We start from the raw sequence: 17883 nt of genomic DNA on the forward strand, positions 1-17883 counted from the left end.
CAGTGGGCCTCCAGCCCTGCTGCTGGCATCCTGTGAAACTAGGTCAGAGCCTGAAAAGCTGCTGTGGTTAGATGGGGCTTCCACCCAGTGGTGTATTTAGGTTTTGTGCTGCCCTAGGCCTAACTAAACTTGTGCACCCCCTAATTTACATATGGTCCACCCCTACCTGTAAAGGCCACACCCCTTACTGTTTATGACCCGCCCTGTCATCTGTGAACCTCATTCCACAAGTCTATCAGTGCCCATCAGCGTAGCCTTATCGGTGCAGCCTCATCACTGACCTCTTTATGGGGATGCCAGACTGATTTGCCTCCTGGACTCTGCCCTCTGGCCCAATTCACCCCATAAGATTCACACTATACTAAAAGTGTAGCCCAAGCCGGCGGGGACCCTTTTCGTGCGAGACTCGGGAGGAGGCTGTTTTTTCTTCCGTGCAGGGTGCAGCTTTTTTGCTGCACCCCTGCAAAGTGCCGCCCTAGGCCTGGGCCTTGTTGGCCTAGGCCAAGATACAGCACTGCTTCCACCCACATCTAAATGCCCCAGGGTAAAACATCAAGTATGTGGGCAGGTGCAGCGTGGTGCAGTGGCATTAATTACGCAGATTACAGTTGCAGAGAACAAAACTTGTATTATTAGACAAGTGCAGAACAAAAAAATGTGTTTCATTTTGATTCTTTATTTAAATAGTTTTGTTTAATTAAACTCCTTCTATTTGTTTAACTCATTTTGGAAATTTGCTTTGTTTTGTTTATTTATTTTCAATTCGAATCAAAATCAGCATTCAAATCCAAGTGTATTCTATTCGAATTTCAGAACATGGTTATATTCTATTTTATTTTATTCTATTGTTTTTTTCTATTATGTTTTAATCTATTCTGTTCCCTTCTATTCTATTCCTTTAATTGCTATGTAATCTATTCCTTTAATTGTATTTTATTAATTTTTTTTATTTTCTATTTTATTTTGTTCTATTTTACTCCATTATTTTCAATTCTATTCCATTCTGTTTTACTCTATTCTATATTCCATTCTATTCTTTTCTTTTATATTCTATTCCTTTATTTTCTATTTTATTTGATTCTATTCTTTTTTTTTATTACATTCAGTTTTGTTTTACGCTATTCTATTCTTTTCTATTCTTGTTTGTGAATTTGATTTTGATTTTGAGTTAGTATTGGATTCATTTACCTTAGTTACTATTGTAATTCTGAAACTTCCCAATTTCCGGAGTAACGAAAAATGTGTTCGAATTTCAATTCGGAACGAAACAAAGCGCACATGTCTAGTATTAATGCAGATTCCTGGGGTGATATTTGATGCTAGGTAAATCTTTCATCCACATGTACAAAATGTTGTCAGAACATCTTTTCCACTTGAGAAACATTGCTCGACTGTGTCCTCTACTATCATACACTGCTATCATACACATAGCTGAAAAGCTGATCCATACATTTGTGTTCTCCCGACTTAAATACTGCAATGCTCTACCTGCTGGTATACCTAAATTCACTATGAATCGACTTTAATATGTTCAAAATTCTGCAGCCAAAATCCTGACTAAGTCTGGTACAAGTGATCATTACCCCTATCCTGGAGTTCTTGCAATGGCTACCCGTCAGGTTTCGCGTAGACTTTGCGATCCTCTTGCTCACCTATAAGGCTCTTCATGGCTTGGCACCCCATTATCTTTCTTTTTTTTATCAACTTACTCCCCCCCTCGTAACCTCCGCTCCTCAAATTCTGGTTTGCTGTGTGTACCCCTACTTACCTACACCCAATGGGAAACAGAGCCTTCTCCTGCTATGCCCCAAAACTCTGAGATTCACTTCCAAAGAACATCAGAGAGTCATCTTCTCTAAACTCATTTGAATAAAATCTAAAAACATTTTTCTGTAGACAAGCTTTTATTTAATTGTCCCTTTTTTCCTTTGTTTTCTCCTGTGCATTTCTTGTGTTTTCCTTGTAAAGGGCTTTGAGAAGCTACCTCTAAAGGTGCTATATAAAATAAAGTTTATTATTGGTATTATTAATACACAACGGACCCAGCAGGAAGGCACCCAACCAGGAACACTCACAACAAGTAACATCAATGTGTAGCAGAGCAGATCCCCAAAGTGTAGACTTGTGTCTGTCTTGAGGGGCAGAATGTGGCCAGGTCAGTCTGGACCCAAGTGGGGAGGTCTCCAGCTGGGATAGTGTGTCCCTATCCTTTCCCTACTCGTCAGGAACCTCTCCCTGTCACTAATCACTTTTCCTGTCAGATGGGTAACCTGTTCCTGCCCTGCCCACATGCGAAATGCGCACTCAACCTGGGAGACAGGGCCTTAACCACTTTACCACCGGAGGATTTTGCTGTCTTACGTCCAGGCCACTTTTTGCGATTCAGCACTGTGCGATTTTAACTGACAATTGCGCGGTCGTGCGACGCCGTACCCAAACGAAATGTACGTCTTTTTTTTCCCCGCAAACAGAGCTTTCGTTTGGTGGTATTTGATCACCTGTGCGATTTTTACTTTTTGCGCTATAAACAAAAAAAGAGCGTAAATTTTGAAAAAATAACAATATTTTTCACATTTTTTTATATGAAATTCCCCCCCCAAAAAAATGTAAAAATCAATTTTTTTTAAAATTTTTGGCCAATTTGTTTTCTGCTACCTATGTTTGGTAAAAAAAATCACAATAAGAGTATTTTGATTGGTTTGCGCAAAAGTTATTGCATTTACTACCTAAGGGAAAGATTTCTGTCATTTTTGGTGTTTTTTTTTAACGAGTAATGGCGGCGATCTGCGATTTTTTTTGCGGGACTGCGACATTGCGGCAGACAGATCGGACCCTTGACTGACATTTTTGACACTGTTGGGGGTACCAGTGACATTACTACAGTAATCAGTGCTATAAATATGCACTGTTACTGTAAAAATGACACTGGCAGGGAAGGGGTTAATTTTATTGGAGAGGGAGGGGTTAATGTATGCCTGGTGCTTACTAACGTGTGTGGGGGGAGGTGACTGAGTGACACAGGGACAGATCGCAGGTTTAGCTATGCTGAACCCTGCAATCTGTCACTGTCTGTCACTTAGGAGATCCGCCCGCTTTGTTTACACAAGCGGGCGAATCTCCAAACTCGATTCCCCGACGATCGGAGAAGAGCGGCGGTGATCACCGCTGCTCCTCCCCTGGCCCGACTCCCGCTGTGACTGAATACAGCGGGAGCGAGCCTCCGGCGGCGCGCGTGCGCCGCCCACAAGGGGAGGAGTCCAGCGACATAGGTCTACGTCGCTGGATGGGAACTAATCACTTTGCCGCAGTAGAGCTCGAGTGAGCGGTCGGCAAGTGGTTAAATCACATAGCATGGCAGCATTCAATCAGATAGTTTCCCCAGTGGCCCTGGAAACCACAAGGGAAACATTTTCCTCTTGACTTCCCTGCAATACCACTGTGGTTGAGCGTCAACTGCAGTGGAGAAAATAGCGCACCTGCATACAAGCATGCATGAGGCCTTAGGGTGCAGCACAGGTAGAAAGAATATAAAGTAATCAGCTGGCAAGATTTCTGGCAGGAAACAGGTATTTGTTGCACTTATTAAAATACTTCCAGTAATATAATTTTACAGATCAAAAGAGATAAAGTCATTGTTACAGTTTACATACACTTTGTCAGAACTATTGGGGGCTAAAACGGAGTCATATAAGGCCCATACATATTATTTTATACATATTGTTATATTGGGCAGCCTAGCAGCCATTTTGTCATGAGGTGAATGTAAGTTCATTGTCTTCGGGTAAGATTTCTTGCAGACAATTTTAAAGTCTCAGCAAAGACTTTTTCCAAGCCATAAATTATAAGGGCCCTGACATCCCACTAAGATAAGGTCCAGCCATGATGGTACCAGGTTCTAATGAGGGTGATGTCAGTCTGTCTGAGTTTTAACAATGAACAACAGAACAGAATATTTTTTTTTACGGCTCATTTAAAATATGCTTGAGGAAACATTATTATCATTTGTAGAAATGTATCAGCAACAATATTATTATGTCATTATATTATGTGAAGCATATGCATAGTTCTAGGAATGTATGGTATACTATTGTTTTGTTTTTGTGTGTAAAAAGCTAAGTACCAATTCCACTTAAGTTGCTTCACTTATTCACTTATATAAACATTCTCTATAAGTTTTTTTTACAATCTTGTCTAGGTCATATAAATCCTATAGGCCAGACACTATTCTTGACAGGATAGTGACATTAGTGACACGAAGGTAAAACCCTCATGAGATTTAGGTTTCTTTCCTAGACTTAGGTCAGAAGGTTATCTTTGAGAAAATAATGAAATTAAATTCAATTTCCCAAACATTTATATAGGCCAACAGAGCCCCCTATTGATCTTTCAGAGTCATATCAGAGTTATAGAAATTTAGCAAATAAGTCCCTTTTTGAGGTATTTTTCATATGGAAAACAAAATCCACGCCTACTTTCCCATAGGATAAAAGTTTCTTGTAAGTTAGAGACGAAGAAGGAACAGATCATGAAGGGAGTAGGTGCTCTGATGAGCTCCTGAGGCTGATGGGAGACATTTGAAGCTGAGGCTACACAAATGTGACATCTCAGGCAACAAGACAATATTAAGTTTGTTTGGTAAAGTATATATTTCTATTTTTCCTACAGGCAATTCAATTATCACATACGTACATGTGACTGAACTATTTTTGTTTCTTATTAGCATCACGATTTGAACTTCGATCATTCTAACGGCAGTATGACTGGTCTAAAATTTTTATCTTGAAAATTTTTAGGCTAGCTTTAGCCATAGTAAATGGGGCAGTTATGATGTATTCTTAAAAATAGATTAACTTAATAGAAGTTTATTTTACCAAAAACTATCTGGACTTTTAGCAAGTCTTGGTGCATGGTGTAAAAATTTTTGTCCAAGCATTTCTTTTAACCACTTAAGCCCCGGAAGATTTTACCCCCATTCCGACCAGGGGGTATTTTGCGATTCGGCACTGCGTGACTTTAACGGACAATTGCGCGGTCGTGCGACGCTGTACCTAAACAAATTTGGCGTCCTTTTTTTCCCACAAACAGAGCTTTCTTTTGGTGGTATTTGATCACGTGTGCGATTTTTTGATCACGCGCTATAAACAAAAAAAGAGCGTCAATTTTGCAAAAATAGCAATATTTTTCACATTTTTTTATATGAAATTTCCCCCAAAAAAAATGTAAAAATCTAAATTTTTTAACATTTTCGGCCAATTTGTTTTATGCTACCTATGTTTGGTAAAAAAAATCGCAAAAAGCGTATTTTGATTGGTTTGCGCAAAAGTTATCGCGTTTACTAACAAAGGGAAAGATTTTTGTCATTTTTGTTGGTTTTTTTTTAACGCGTAATGGCGGCGATCTGCGATTTTTTTGCGGTACTGCGACATTGGGGCGGACAGATCGGACCCTTGACTGACATTTGTGACACTTTTGGGGCTACCAGTGACATTTCTACAGTAATCAGTGCTATATATATGCACTGTTACTGTAAAAATACACTGGTAGTGAAGGGGTTAACTTTATTTGGGAGGGAGGGGCTGTGTGTATCCCTAGGGGCGTGCTTTCTACTGTGATTGGCTGTGGCTTGAGCTGTAAGGACACTGATCAACGGATCTACATACTAGATCCGTGTGATCAGTGTCTTTACAGCGAGGAGAATGACAGGTGGCTTGTTTACACAAGCTGCCTGACATTCTCCCCCGCCGATCGCCGAGTGTCCGGCGGACATCGGGTCCGCTGGTCACACGCAGGGGGGGGGGGTCCGTGACCATGCGGGAGCGGGAGCGCGCCTCCGGCGGCGCGCGCTCGCTCCCTAGACCCTCACAATCTAGTGACGTAGCCCTACGTCACTTTGCCTGTGAGGGTCTGACTGCCGACGTAGATCGGCGTTAGGCAGTCGGCAAGTGGTTAAACATTGTGTTGTGAACATCTGTTGGGTGAGAGAAATCATGTGTCAAATCTGTTAGAGTTTGTTTCCATCTTTTGTGAGCTCATGAAGGCTTTTAATCATATTCTAGAAGTTATGAGTTTTGGTTACCTTGATATTCTGTAACAATATTCTTTGATTATATTTCTCACATTACCTGTGTGATACATATTATTGAATTTTGTTCCACATTTTGTGTTTATTACCAATTGTCTTTTTGAGATTATTCTGCACTGAATTATTTAATAAATATATATATATATATTTGCACAAAATTGTATCCCTCTTATCTTCAGGTTAGTGCCACATAAACAATCTTGCATGTTAGTTGATTTATGGAAATAAGCTGAGAATCTCCTTACTTACAGATCCTTGCTTATTTTAATAAATAGACACTGTTAATCAGAGCAGTATAAACATTCTGACAACTTACTACATACTATAGCACAATCAATAGATTTTAAGCTGTAAAATAAACTGTTACTAATTCCTCATTTTTCCACTCACCGCAGTCTTCCTAGTGACACATTCCCCCTTGCCATAGCACTGTGGGGCTTCTGGGCTGCTGCCTTCTGGTGCACAGTCAGTGACTTTAATTACCACAACGAGACGTAAAGCCACAATGCATTTACTCACTGAATCATTCACAAAACCTAAAACAGAATCAGGATTGTTAACATGTTATGAATTATCTGGGATAAAAGATTCTTGACTATTACATTTACAAATACACATACATACAGAAGTGAGCAAACATATGTTGGGATTTATGTACAAATGGATTATAACATATGATCTGGAAATAACATTTTAAATAAATATTTTTAACAATTTACACGCATATTTTCTATTGCTCTTTCAAATGATTTAATGAGCAACGCCAAGCAAGTGAAAGTAATCAATGAGCTACTAATGCAATCAAGCAAACACTGTAGCTGTGCGAAAATCAGAGGTTTTACTCAGTTTACCCTAATCTGTAATCCCCTGCAAAAACAGGAGACACTGCTTTATATGAGTTCAGTAAGACTTCAGTAGTCTGAAGACTCTACTGTGTAGATTTATTTCTTCCTGCATTCCATACCAACTGTCACATTCAACTTTCAAAGGCAGGTTTCAATGTAATTGTTTTGTTGTATTCTTAGTGTTCTTAACACTGGCATTTTTTACATCAGGCTTTATGCATGTGAGAGACAGCATGTTCCATGAACACAAGCAAGAGTGTTTTAGGGTCATCAGTTTATCAATAAAACGGAATTGAGTGAACTGCTCTATCTAGCACTGCCTGGATGAGTAACTAAAGTACTGATTTCATTGAAAAATTGGGTTGAGGCACTGAGGACTTTCATGGTACCGCAAAGAATTGCAACCCAGTAATTATAAAAAATATATACATTTTATTAACTCTCTATATATTAAAAGCAGCTGCCCATATAGGGAGGAAAATAAACAGTCCACTAACGGCACGAAGGCCAGAAGGTGAACTAGACCAAATCAATGAATTCAATGAAACACTCCTTTAGCACAGATAGGATATCAATGAACCTATCCACACAGGGGGGGGGGGGCACCACTAAATTGCCTCCAGTCTGACTCTACATGTTTCGCGGAGAGTCCGCTTCATCAGGAGTACTGTTCAGGAGGAGTTGATCTATAACAAATATACATATCCTTATATGGACGGCTGCTATATTTTGAAGACAGGACACCTGGAGCGGTATCTATTCAATTATATGGTCGGCTGCTTTTAATATATGTAGAATTAATAAAATTTATATATTTTTTATAATAACTGTGTTGTAAGTCTTTGCGGTACCATGAAAGTCCTCAGTGCCTCAACCCAATTTTCCAATGACATATGAACCTTTAGGACATAGCTACAATTGTATCTCTAAACTTATGTAGCATATATTATTATTTAACTAAAGTACTTAATAGAGGTAGGTTATGCTCCCTGTATGCATTGAAAGGTTTATTTTTGTGTAGTGTACCTATGAAACAATCCAGATCAATGATGGAAAAAGTGTATAAAATATAGGGGGGTTAAGGAAACCAGGCATTCTAAATTATATGTCAGTTGTTCACTTCAATTTGGGTGATGGTTTGACTCTCCATGCTACATGAAAAAAAAATGTAGCTGCTGATAAAAAATAAAAAAGACCTCTCTGCATACGAGGATATCATTGCTTACTTATCCTGCCCTTCAAGCATTGGATCTGTGCGCTCCTGAAGAGCTAGGCTGTCTGAATCTTTAGAATCCGACACACTTCCAAGTGTATTTGGTTTCTGGTCCCCCACTGTGTGCTATGGTTCTATCTACCGGCCTTTAAATCATTACTATGTCCTAAAGCGACAGAGTGTTAGAATTGTGCCGGATGCAGAAGATTCTTTATACAGCTTAGGTCTTCAAGAGAGCATAGATCCCAGTCACAGGTGGAGGAATAGGTAGGTAAATACTGTACCTATAGTCTTTCTTTTGCAGGGAGATTTTTTTTTTACTTTGTTTAGGAGGCAACAGAGTCACTAACAAAGAGCTGTGTGACACAATCAAAAGATTACAAAACAATTTCTAGCTTGAGCCTCTACCAGCCCAGGAATGAACAGATGGTTGACAAATGAAAGTCAGTACAAGTTCCCTGGTAGGGGGAACTCTATAAAGATCAATACAAGAATAGTGAGAGTGGAGGCATCTCTTGTACTCCATAACACTCTTCTTTATGTCTACTCTAAGAACCAGATATGCGTTTAGAGGCTATTCAATAAAGGGAAATACTGCTTTCTAAGAAAAACCCTTGCTGATTGTTTAGGCTTGCAGAAGGCCCCTTGGATGGTCCACTGTGCTTCAAGGTTCTGAAGGCCAAAGTGTAACTTAAAGCGTAACTCCATTTTTGTTGAGAAAAAAAACATTCCCCCCTGGGTGTTCTATGTACATTGCAAGAATGTTAGCAAACTTTGTTGCAGATTTCTACCTTTTGTCATTCTGAAGAAATCCCTGTGTGTTTGTCTGTGTCCATGTGGGAAAGTGGTTTCATAATCATCAACCAGCTGTGCACCTGCAGGGCTTAATGAGGAAAGCTGCTGGGCCTGCATCCCTTTAGGAATGATTTCCTATTGGGAGTATCTCACTAAAAATGACATTTGTGTTGCAGGGGATGCCTGAAATCTGATTTCTATCTTAGTGCAGACTTCTGGGAAAATGAGTGAGCCAATCATACAAGCAGGAAATGATGTTTCTGGGGTGTGGTCAGGATACATTCTGTGTACAGAACACCTCCAAGTAGCCATATTGCATTGCATTTTCAGAAAAATACAGAGCTGCAGCTTGAAAAGGAAAGGTCATTTTTAATAACATTCAATTACAATATGAGTTGTGTGGCAATTGTATACGCTAAATTATTTTTTCTTTATTTGCAATTATTTCCTGGGAGTTACCTTTTAATGAATGGAAATATAGTAATAAAGGACTGCATCAGGGCTTGAAAAACAATATAATTTCACAAAATAAAATAATAAATCAACAGCAAAAAAAGTGCCTAACTTGTATGAAGAATAAAATTGCATACTGTATTTGAATACAAGGATTCACACAGTAGTCTGCAATCTACAGGTACAGGGAGTGATATGGTGCAAAGGGATAATTAGGGTTCTTAGCTTATAACTGCATATAAGAATTCAGAGAAAAGTATAAAATGTACAGAGAAGTCTGTGGTATATAGTTCATAAACAGATCCTTATAGCTTGTGAGGCTATGTGAAGTTTTCGCTGAATCCAGAACATCTTTATGCAGCACCACCAGCAGGTGATTAAAGATATCTCTATAATGGCAGATAGAACACAGCACATTGTGCAACCTAAATGTAGTGGATATCGTTTATTAAAAAAAAAACGACAAATGACAACTCACATAAAATCTGTAAAAATATGCTTATCATTGATCATAGGTCCAGGTCTCAGCAAAGGCAAGGCATCAGGGCATACACACAGCTGTTACAGGTTACACAACTGTCAATCCTGAGAAGAACACCAGGGGGCACCAATCTAAGTGCGGCTTAATAGGTAATATGAATAACACAGGACAATTGGCAAATCACTCAAGCCTCAAGGCTTCACAAAGAGGTGGACACCTCAAAACGCCTGCTTGACAGCACTGCCTGGCTCCCTGGTTGCCTAGATATTGTATACAACTCAGATAGCAGCGGTGTGCTTTGGATTTTGACCCAGACAGCAACTAAACTGACCAACTATCACCACTATCTTCCACTTCATGTGCTTTTCAGCTATTTCTGAGTGAGTTGCCAATTGTCTTGTGCTATTCACATTACCTATTATGCTGCACTTAGATTGGTGCCTTCTGTTGTTCTTCTCAGCTGTTGCAGGTTCCACATCCATCAATCCTGTGTAAATGCCCTGATGTCTTGCTTTTGCTGACACCTGGACCTATGATCAAGGCTAAGCATATTTTTACCGAATTTTATGTGAGCTGCCATTTAATGTTTTTTAATAAATGTACAATATCCACTACACTTCAATTTCACACTCTTCTGTGTTTTATCTTACATCTACAGGTAGCATACTTTCTCTATTCGGGTAGTGTTCGAAGTTTCCATCTTCAATATACTACCCACATAAACAGACTTACCTTCCAGCAAATCAACAGTTTCAATGCTTATTGACAGCATTGATTTGCTGGAAGGTTTGTCTGTTTGTATTTATACATGTAAAGTCATCTTTGATTTGTGACTATCATCAGTGCTCATATTTGCTCATATGTCCATTTTATTATATTGGACAAACTACCAGGACAGGTTCTATGGGACTGCTCCTCCCAGTCATTTTAAAAACAACATTGTCGATTTGTCTTTTAATTACATGGTGGGATATTTTTCGGGGGTGGACATACATTCGATATGTAATGCATGTAAATCTAAAATAAAGACTTTTATTGTAGTACTCCCTTATCCCCCTCTTTTCCATTTGTATTCAGATTGACTTGGTTTGGTATTTACTGCAGGTTCACGGATAATAATTACATTGGGACTTTCCACTGGTTACCACATGAGGGTTGTTTTAGGAGTTCTCTTCTTTTTTTAATTTTTCTTTTTTTAATCCAAACTTTTTTTTAATGATATTAAGAAGAAAGGCATTGGACCAATACACAGACAGAATGGTCAGTATAAATCATACATTATAAATGTACAGAATACAATGGTCAATCTGTGCGAGCAAGGTGCAAAACAGAGAGAAAAACCAAACAACAAATAAAAAAATAAAGTAGAACAACACAAGCCTATATTACAGTAATCTCTGCACAATGCCTTTTCTTTCTGTTTTTCTGAAGTATTAACAGGCTCTGAACCAAAATAATTTAACCACTTAAAGCGGAGTTACACTCAAAAGTGGAATTTCCGCTTATTTGTCTCCTCCCCCCCCCCTCCGGTGCCACATTTGGCACCTTTCGGGGCGAGGGGGAAGTGGGTACCTGTTTTTGACAGGTAACCCGTCCCCACTTCTGTCGGACCTCCCCACGGCGATGTACGTCAGCAGTCCAGCCCCCCTCCTTCTTCCTCCTCTTCCTCTGCTTTCTGGCCAGTAACCAAGTGCAGTGCGCTTCGCGCATGCCCAGTAGGGACCCGTGCGCGATGCTGCAAGGCTTCACTTGCCGGGTTCCCTCACTGGCAATGGCGGCGGCAGCATCGAAAGCCGATGGAAACATCAGCTGCGGTGCCGACATCGCTGGATTCCAGGACAAGTAAGTGTCCTAATATTAATTTTTGGAGGGGGAGGCTGAAACACCGGTTAAGGACTTAGGGCTAGAATTATTGCTGTCACTCTAATGATCGCTGTGATACCTCACATGTGTGGTTTGAACACCGTTTACATATGTGTGCGCGACTTGCGTATGTGTTCGCTTCTGCGTGCAAGCTCGGCGGGATGGGGCGCTTTAAAAATAAATTTCTTATTTATTTTACCTTTTATTTTTTATTTTTACACTGTTCCTTTAAAAAAAAAAAATTTTTTTTGATCCCTTTTATTCCTATTACAAGGAATGTAAAAATCCTTTGTAATAGAAATAAGCAGGACAGGTCCACTTTAATGTGACATCTGTGTTCAAAAAGACCTCAGATCACACATCTACACTAAAAAGCAAAAAAAGAAAAAAAAATGTCATTTTTTAGCAAGAAAAAAAATGGGCCCTCTAAGGCCATTGGGAGGAAGCGACGTATTATGATGTCGCTCTGGTCCTCCAAGGCCATTGAGTCGAGTGGGGGCCATCTTGCCCTCACTCGACTTCCTGCACAGCACCTGAGAGGACCGGATCGTTTTCCCCGCTACTGACGGCTCCGGTAAGCGGGGAAAATGACCGGGAAGATGCGGAAGTGGGGCACCTCTCCCGCCACCCATAAAAGTAATCCCATGGCTAATCTGCCACTAGGACCACTTTTATGTGAAAGAGGACCGCTGCCCTGTAAGAAAATACCGGGGTTATGGCAGCTATCTGCTGCCATAACCCCAGCTGCCATAACCCCGGTATTTAACGTCAAAGTAGCGACGTAACACTGCGGCAGGCGGTCCGGAAGTGGTTAATGAACATTACAGGTGGGTGGGGTATTCCAGCTTCTTTAGCAATAAAACAGACTATACTCACTCAGATTTGTAAGAGTCTATCCATTACTAGTTGAGTAGGAGCAAGGCCAGGGACATCCAGCCAGCTCTGCCACACAAGAATACATTTCTTTAACGCATTTCGATGGCGATAAGCCAGTTGCTTCCTGAGTAAGAGAGTTTTACAATATTCAACCCATTTCTTTCTGGAGGGTATCATAGGTGATATCCAAAACCTGGCTATCAGCTTCCTAGCCAAGTACATCAGTCTCGTTATCATAGTGTATATGCCCAGTGGATACATTTCAGCATCCAGGGCTCCAAGCAAACACACCGGGGGGGTTAAGAGGAATAGGCACTTGGGTGAGCATGGAGATGGTTTGCAGGGCCACAGTCCAATACCTCGTAAGTTTTGGGCATCGCCACACCATATGTAAAAAATCGCCTCTATGTACATTGAATTGTGGCATAGCAGCGTATCTCTCCTCCCCAATAAAACAACATAGCAGGCGTACGATAAGCTCTATGAAGAATAAATAGTTACGAGAGCTTGTGGGAAGTTACAGGGATTGCTTCCAGAGCCATGTCCCATTGATCGCCATCAATTTCTCCAATATCCATCACCCAGCGAGCTCTGCATTTCAGTCTAGTTTTTTTCAATTTTTATTTAAAGTGGAACTTTAGTCAGAAAATGAAGCCCCGCCACATCAGTTCAGGCTGGCCCCTTTTGCAGATATAGTTATGTAAAACATTAAAAGTAAGTGTCTATACTGTTTAAAATCCAGTAATACACTGGGGTTGATTTACTAAATGCAAAAAAACTGTACGCTTTGCAAAGTGCAATTGTACTCTGCAAGTGCAGCTACTCCAGAGCTTAGTAAATGAAGTGAGGCTTAGTAAGAAAAAAAAGCAGCATTTTTTTTCTTGCACATGACTGGATGATGGAAATTAGCAGAGCTTCTACTCATTTACTAAGCTTTGAAGCAACTGCTCTTGCAGTGTACAACTACACTTTGCACAGTTTATTTGCCTTTAGTAAATCCACCCACTGTCTCACCCTGCTCTGCACATGCTCAATTGCTCTCCATTTTTAGGCATTTTTACCTGCTGACTGACAGCCTTAAAGCAGAATTAAACACTCCTATCATTTATAGTCAAATAAGCTGCTTCTGTTTGATCTGCAACTGACAGGGTGCTGCACATGTGATTAATTATGACATCAGCTATTTGATGCTTTGACAGTTTAGACACAAGAAAATTTAACAGTTGGCATTCCAGGAATGTAACTGTTTTTTGAAAGTTAAAGTGGAACTTTAGCCAAAATGAAGTCCTGCTAGATCACTTCAGGTTTGCCCCTTTTGCAGGTATAGCTATGTAAAACATTAAAAATAAGTGTCTATACTGTTTAAAATTGAGTAATACACTGTTTCACCCTACTCTGCTAATGATCAGTTGCTCCCTATTTTTAGGCATTGCTGAGTTTGTAGAGGCCGATCTGCTGACACTCTTCAAGCAGGATTATATCCTGCTATCCTTTGCACAGCCAATGAAGCTGCTTCTGTTTGATCTGCAATTGCCATGGAGCTGCACATATGATCAGTTATAACACCAGACATTTGGTGAGTTGACAGTTTGGTTGAGGACACAATCAAATCAAACGTTTTTTTTTAATACTGCTGGGGCTTTGGGCTTCAGCAAAATGGCAGCCTCCAGCAAGAAGAAACGGGAGCAATGCTGGAGGCAATTTACAGCACACACTGATTTTGATAGCAGAATTATAAAAGTGGAATGTATGTTCCCTTCTAAAGAACATTATTTTTTATCAAGTTGTTATGGGTAAAGTTCTGCTTTAAATCGATTGGGTTTAGTTCCCCTTTGTGATTTACTGCTGTTCAGGGGCTCTGGGCTTGAGCAAAATGGCAGCCTCCAGCAAGAAGAAAAAGGAGCAATACTGGAGGCAATTTACAGCTAACACTAATTTTGGTAGTATAATTATGAATGTGGAATGTATGTACCTTGCTAAAGAACATTATTTTTTATCAGTTTGTTATGCGTAAAGTTGCACTTTAAGAAAAGAAGGCAGTTTCCAGATTATTCAGGTGACAAGACACAAAAAACTTAGTATTGGTACAAAAAGTTTCCAACAATGTCTGATATCTAGGAGTATTGTACATGCTATCTCTGAGCAGTGAGAAGCACGTGTCATGTGCAATCTTTGGGGGGCAAAACTGCTTAGATGTGTATGTGTTAGGCCCCATGCACACTGGATGTTTTTATAGCTGCTGTTTTTGGCCTCAGACATTTTTTCTGCAGCCAGTAAACTCCCCAGCATGTTATCCTATGTGTCCATGCACTCATAGGCTGTTATTAGCAGTTTTTGGCAGGGGCGTTTTCTGGCTGGAAAAAAAACAGAACTAGTGGGTTTTAAGTGGCGTCTTTCAACTGTAAAAATACTCTAACTCTGATAAAAGCTTAAACACCAAAAAACGCAGAAAACCGCGGCTATTCAGTTTTTTATCAATGTTTAAGCTTTTGTGGGAATATGGTTTTGCTAAAAAAAAAAAGCTAAAAAAATGCTACAGCTTAAAAAAGCTAAAAAACGCTGCAGCTGAAAAAAAGCTAAAAAATGCTTCTGCAAAAAAGCTGAAAAACGCCTTCTACAGCTACAGCTTTCTACTGACATTTTGATAACATCCAGTGTGCATGGGGCCTTAAAGTTTAACAATGCCATCTTCACTCTCTACATGACAACGTATATTTCTCAATGCATAAAGAAAGCTTACTGTACTTGTGACGGTACTCACCGTCACTGGGAGTGAAATACAGATACTTAAGGGACACTGAGAAAATGGTTTGGATAACTTCAAATGGGAGAGTAATATTTATTAACAATATCTCTCAAGAAATATGAAGATTTAATCCCACTTTACACTGTGAGACCTATAGCCTGTTGCCATGAAGTCTGTAACACCTAAATAATCGTAGCAATATGTAGATGTGTATTCCATGTACTTCAATGTAGGAGACAAACAGACTGTCATTGGCAGTTTTGTCCTATTGTCTGTTTTGAGGTCGGATGTGGATTGTGTTAAGTCTCCCTTTCCCATTATTAAATGTTAATGATCTCACATTGTTCTGTTTAGATGGCTAGATAATTAGTTTAGGTTAATTCTGTTTCTGTATACAATTTCATCTGCATATGATAATGTAATCAGGCAGAGGGGAGGTATTGTGTACACTATATGGGAGGGACTGAGTGTAAAACTCTGTTTTTATTGGATTGGGAATCTCATGTCCTGTTCCCCACAAGGTCCACCTGGGCAGTAACCTTGTGGGGGGGGGGGGGGACTGTATAAAAGAGCAGCTGTACCATTAAACCTTGAGTTCTACTTCACCCTCAATCTAGAGTCCTGTCTCTTATTGGGGGAATCTGCTACAAGGGATTGCTATGCTCTTCATACTCCCTTGAATAATCACTAAGCTCTTGTAAGAGCTTGTTCCTGTTCCTGCTTCACTCTCTGGGGAAAATTGGATTTTTGTAGGAACTTACCGTAAAATCCTTTACTCTTAAGCTCATTGACAGACGCAGTCCTCTTGATTAATATCATTTGGGTTATACTGCCCTCTACAGGAGTAGGACACTAGGCAGAAAAAAACGTTCTAGCCACACCCTGGGGGCAGTCCCAGGGGGTACATCTTCTCTCTCCCTGCTACAGGATGTTAGTTATGTCACAAAGCAGTGTCAGAGAATTCAACCCAACCCAACTCAAAATAGAGGGGCGGGTACTGCGTCTGTCAATGAGCTTAAGAGAAAAGGATTTTACGGTAAGTTCTTACAAAAATCCAATTTTCTCTGTCGCTCATTGACAGACGCAGTCCTCTTGATTAATATCAATTGGGACGTCCCAAAGCAGTGCCACAAATGAGGGGTGGGATTACGGAAATCAAACTCCAATCCAGAAGGCCCAACCGGTGCCGACTAGAAGTCTTAAAGGCTCATCAGACAAAAGGATGAGACTCAACTGAAAACCCAACAGAAAAAAACCCTCGAGGTAGACCAACGGTCTCTTCAAATAGCGGCCTGCAGAACCTTGCGGCCAAAAGAGGCATCCGCCGATGCCATCACATCAACTTTATAAAATTTTGCAAATGTATGAACCGACGACCATGTAGCCGCCTTGCAAACCTGAAGCACTGACGCCTGATGGCGAAAGGCCCAGGAAGCACTAAGCGCCCGGGTGGAGTGCGCCTTAACAGGGAACGGAGGATCCCGACCCTTAATAGAATAAGCCTGTACCACCGTCTGTCTGATCCATCTGGAGATAGTTGCGGCAGATGCAGGCAACCCCTTTTTAGGGCCATCCGTGATCACAAAAAGTGAATCCGTCTTATGAAACGAGTCCGTAGTATTCAAGTATACCCTGATCGCCCGAACCACATCCAAGGAATGCAACGCAAACTCCCGAGGATGAGTGGGCTTAGGACACAGGGAAGGCAATACAATGTCCTCATTCAAATGAAACTCTGAAACCACCTTAGGAAGGAAGGATGGATTCGAACGAAGAACCACCTTATCCCTATGAACCACCAGATATGGGGAACGACAGGACAATGCGGCCAGTTCTGACACCCTGCGTGCAGAAGTGATAGTCACCAAGAAGGCCACCTTCTGGGATAAAGTAAGCAAGGGAATCTCCCTGATATTTTCAAAGGGAGGTTTCTGAAGAATCGACAGCACCAAATTAAGATCCCAGGGCGGCAAGGGTGCGCGCATCGGCGGAGCCAGGTGCCGCACCCCCTGGATGAAATTCCGCACCAAGGACTGAGTAGCCAGAGGCTTCTGAAAGAAGATTGCTAGCGCTGAAACCTGACCTTTGATAGTGCTCAAGGCCAGTTTCTGCTCAACCCCCTGTTGCAGAAAAGCCAAGATTCGGGTCACCGAAAAAGAACGTGGAGGAAACCCAAGGGATTCACACCACGCGATATAAGACTTCCATGTGCGATGATAGACTTTTCTGGAAGTCGCTTTCCTCGCTTTAATTAGAGTAGGAATAACTGAAGCTGACAAACCCTTGTCCTTCAGCACCTGGGTCTCAACAGCCAGGCCGTTAAAGCCAGCGATCGTAAAGCAGGATGGAAGATCGGTCCCTGAGACAGCAGATCCTCCCTGAGAGGAAGTCTCCAAGGAGCGTCCGCGACCAGCCTGACCAAGTCGGCGTACCAGGCTCGACGAGGCCAGTCCGGAGCTACCAGGATAACTGGAATCCCCTCCACCTCTATCCTGCGAAGAAGTTTCGGCAGCAACTTGAGAGGAGGGA

The 17883-nt window shown here is 40.9% G+C and overlaps 1 protein-coding gene across 2 annotated transcripts in view; it reads right to left on the reverse strand.

Moving 5' to 3' along the window:
• Positions 1-17883, reverse strand: part of DNER (delta/notch like EGF repeat containing) — a 404738-nt gene that overhangs the window by 136070 nt on the left and 250785 nt on the right. For both annotated transcript variants that reach the window (XM_082249031.1, XM_082249030.1), the window contains one exon: positions 6473-6618. In XM_082249031.1, coding sequence (XP_082105157.1) covers positions 6473-6618 — 146 coding nt within the window. The remainder of the gene's footprint in view (positions 1-6472; positions 6619-17883) is intronic.

The sequence above is a fragment of the Pelophylax lessonae genome (genome assembly GCF_965119305.1).
Source record: "Pelophylax lessonae genome assembly, chromosome: 3".
In the NCBI taxonomy this organism is placed as follows: Eukaryota; Metazoa; Chordata; class Amphibia; order Anura; family Ranidae; genus Pelophylax; species Pelophylax lessonae.